The sequence below is a fragment of the Sceloporus undulatus genome, chromosome 3 (genome assembly GCF_019175285.1).
Source record: "Sceloporus undulatus isolate JIND9_A2432 ecotype Alabama chromosome 3, SceUnd_v1.1, whole genome shotgun sequence".
Classification (NCBI taxonomy): Eukaryota; Metazoa; Chordata; class Lepidosauria; order Squamata; family Phrynosomatidae; genus Sceloporus; species Sceloporus undulatus.
In genome coordinates, this window is record NC_056524.1 from 204,869,326 (window position 1) to 204,871,399 (window position 2,074).

Sequence of the window (2,074 nt, forward strand, 5' to 3'; positions counted from 1 at the left end):
GGTGCCAAACCGGATTATTTCCCCAGTCTGGATGCAGCTCCAGTTTTAGGAGAATTCAGCCAGGTTTCTGCTAGAAGCCTGGCAAAGCTTGGCAGCCAGAGGTTCCCAGGGGAGTCTGGATCAAGTCAAGGGGGGCTCCAGATTTCTAGCAAGGAAAGCAAAGGATTGGGTTACGAAGGATCCCTTCCAAGAGGGATCTGGCCTTGGTATCCTCACCACCAAGGAGGACCAGGCACTGCCAAATGGAGGACATGGCTAAACCTTTAGAGAGCGATACACATTCCCATAAATATAAATATGGAGGACAGTCTGGAATGCCTCCTGGAGTGAAATGGAGCATTGGGCTACAACTCTGGGGAGCAGGGTTCGAATCCCGTCTGGGCCAGGAGTGGAATCCAGTGGGTGACCCTCCTCCCTGTTTCCTTCCCCAGACTGACCAGAGAGGTCCTCGTAACTGCCAAGGAGGACAAGGCACCAGAAATGGAGGACCTTCCCGAACAATGGAGGGACTTAACTAAAGGAAGAGCTCTAAACACTCCTCTATAAAGAGAAATCCCTGCTTCCGAGTCCTGTTACTCCAAAGGGAAGCCCTTTGGGAATCCCTCCTGGAGAAGAAGGTGGGGATGGAGGACAAGTCCTGGAAAAAGGAGACCATCTGGCCAGATGTCTTCCCCACAAAAAAGGGCAAGGCACTGAAGGGAAAAAACTGGAGGACTTGACCAAAGGGAAGCTAAGAACACTCCTATATGCAGATAAGTGCATGGTTTCTAGTCCTGCTCCAAAGGGAGGACATTTGGGAATCCCTCCTGGAGAAGAAGGTGGAAATGGAGGATGGGTCCTGGGGAAAAGGAGGACGTCTGGCCAGGTGCCTTCGCCTCCAAGGAGGACAAGATGTAGGACACCGAAGAAACAAATAAAAATCCCAGCTAAGAGCCCTCCCTCCCTCCCTGTGTAAAGAGAGATGCCTGGTTCTTAGTCCTCTCCCAGAGGGAAGCCCTTTGGGAGTCCCTCCTGGAGAAGGAGATGGGGATGGAGGACGTCTGGCCAGAGGGCATAGACTCATAGAATATATGGCATATAAAGCATGATGATGATGATGATGATATTCTGGCCGGACGTCCTCCCCTGGGGAGCCCTGGCTGCTGGGGAAGAAGGCGGCAGTGGGGAGAGAGCGAGCACTGACCTTTGAGGAAGGCGACCTGGGGTCCGCGGGGGCCGAGGCTGGCCAGGAGGGCGTTGAGGACGGTCTGGGCGGTGCTCTCCTGCCGGAGCTTCCTCCAGTGGCGGGTGTTCTGGTCCAGGACCACCACCGCCTTCAGGGAGGGCCCCCCGGGGATCTCCCCTTCCCCTTCTTCCTGATCTTCCGCTGGCTGCCCGAGGAGCCTCCTCCTGGCGCCGGCGTCGGGGACCACGAAGTGCAAGGGGACGGGCCCCCCGTGGGCCCTGCGGATGACCACCGAGTTGAGGTTGACGTTGAGGGAGCCCCGGAGGGAGGAGGCCGAGAAGGCCAGGTAGGGCCGGCAGTCCAGCACCAGGCACCCGGAGGCCTCCTGGCGGAGCAGCTGCCGGAGCTGCCGGGGGCTCAAGGCGGACACCTTCATCCTGGGATCTGCTTCTGCTTCCTCGAGGCTCCTTGCTTTAATGCTCCCTCTCCTTCGCCAGCCTTTGCATCGCTTCCTCCTCCTCCTCCTCCTCCTCAAGGCCAGGGAATCCCGCCGCTGCGCCGCTTTTCTCTCAATGAAAGAGAGGGAGAGAGCGCAGAACCCCAGCGCGGCGGTGTCCATATAAGGCGAGTGACGTCACGCACTGGACGGGAGGCACGCCTCCATTTCCTGGCCACGCCCCCCTGTGAGTGAGCGTTGCGGGGAATGAATGGGAGGCTGAGCAGGAAGGAGATTCCTCCTCTTTTTAGTCAGACTTCTCGCAGCAAAGGAAGTGGAGCACGACTCAGAAGAAGCCCTCCCCAGAGTCATCCTTTCCTGGCACGAGACACCCACCCGCCCCTCCTGGATGCCTTACTTAATAATAATAATAATAATAATAATAATAATAATAATAATAATAATAATAATAA

The 2,074-nt window shown here is 56.4% G+C and overlaps 3 protein-coding genes across 11 annotated transcripts in view; all 3 read right to left on the reverse strand.

Annotated features, from left to right (window-relative positions):
- The window catches only part of DUSP5 (dual specificity phosphatase 5), a 428,280-nt gene extending 426,548 nt beyond the window's left edge, over positions 1–1,732 (reverse strand). Inside the window, exon 1 of the mRNA XM_042456399.1 lies at positions 1,184–1,732. Within this exon, the coding sequence (XP_042312333.1) occupies positions 1,184–1,601 (418 nt within the window). The 5' untranslated portion in view covers positions 1,602–1,732. The remainder of the gene's footprint in view (positions 1–1,183) is intronic.
- The window catches only part of PDCD4 (programmed cell death 4), a 777,136-nt gene that overhangs the window by 757,241 nt on the left and 17,821 nt on the right, over positions 1–2,074 (reverse strand). The gene's annotated exons all lie outside the window — the stretch shown is intronic.
- ADD3 (adducin 3) overlaps positions 1–2,074 on the reverse strand; it is a 226,427-nt gene that overhangs the window by 38,934 nt on the left and 185,419 nt on the right. The window lies entirely within an intron of this gene.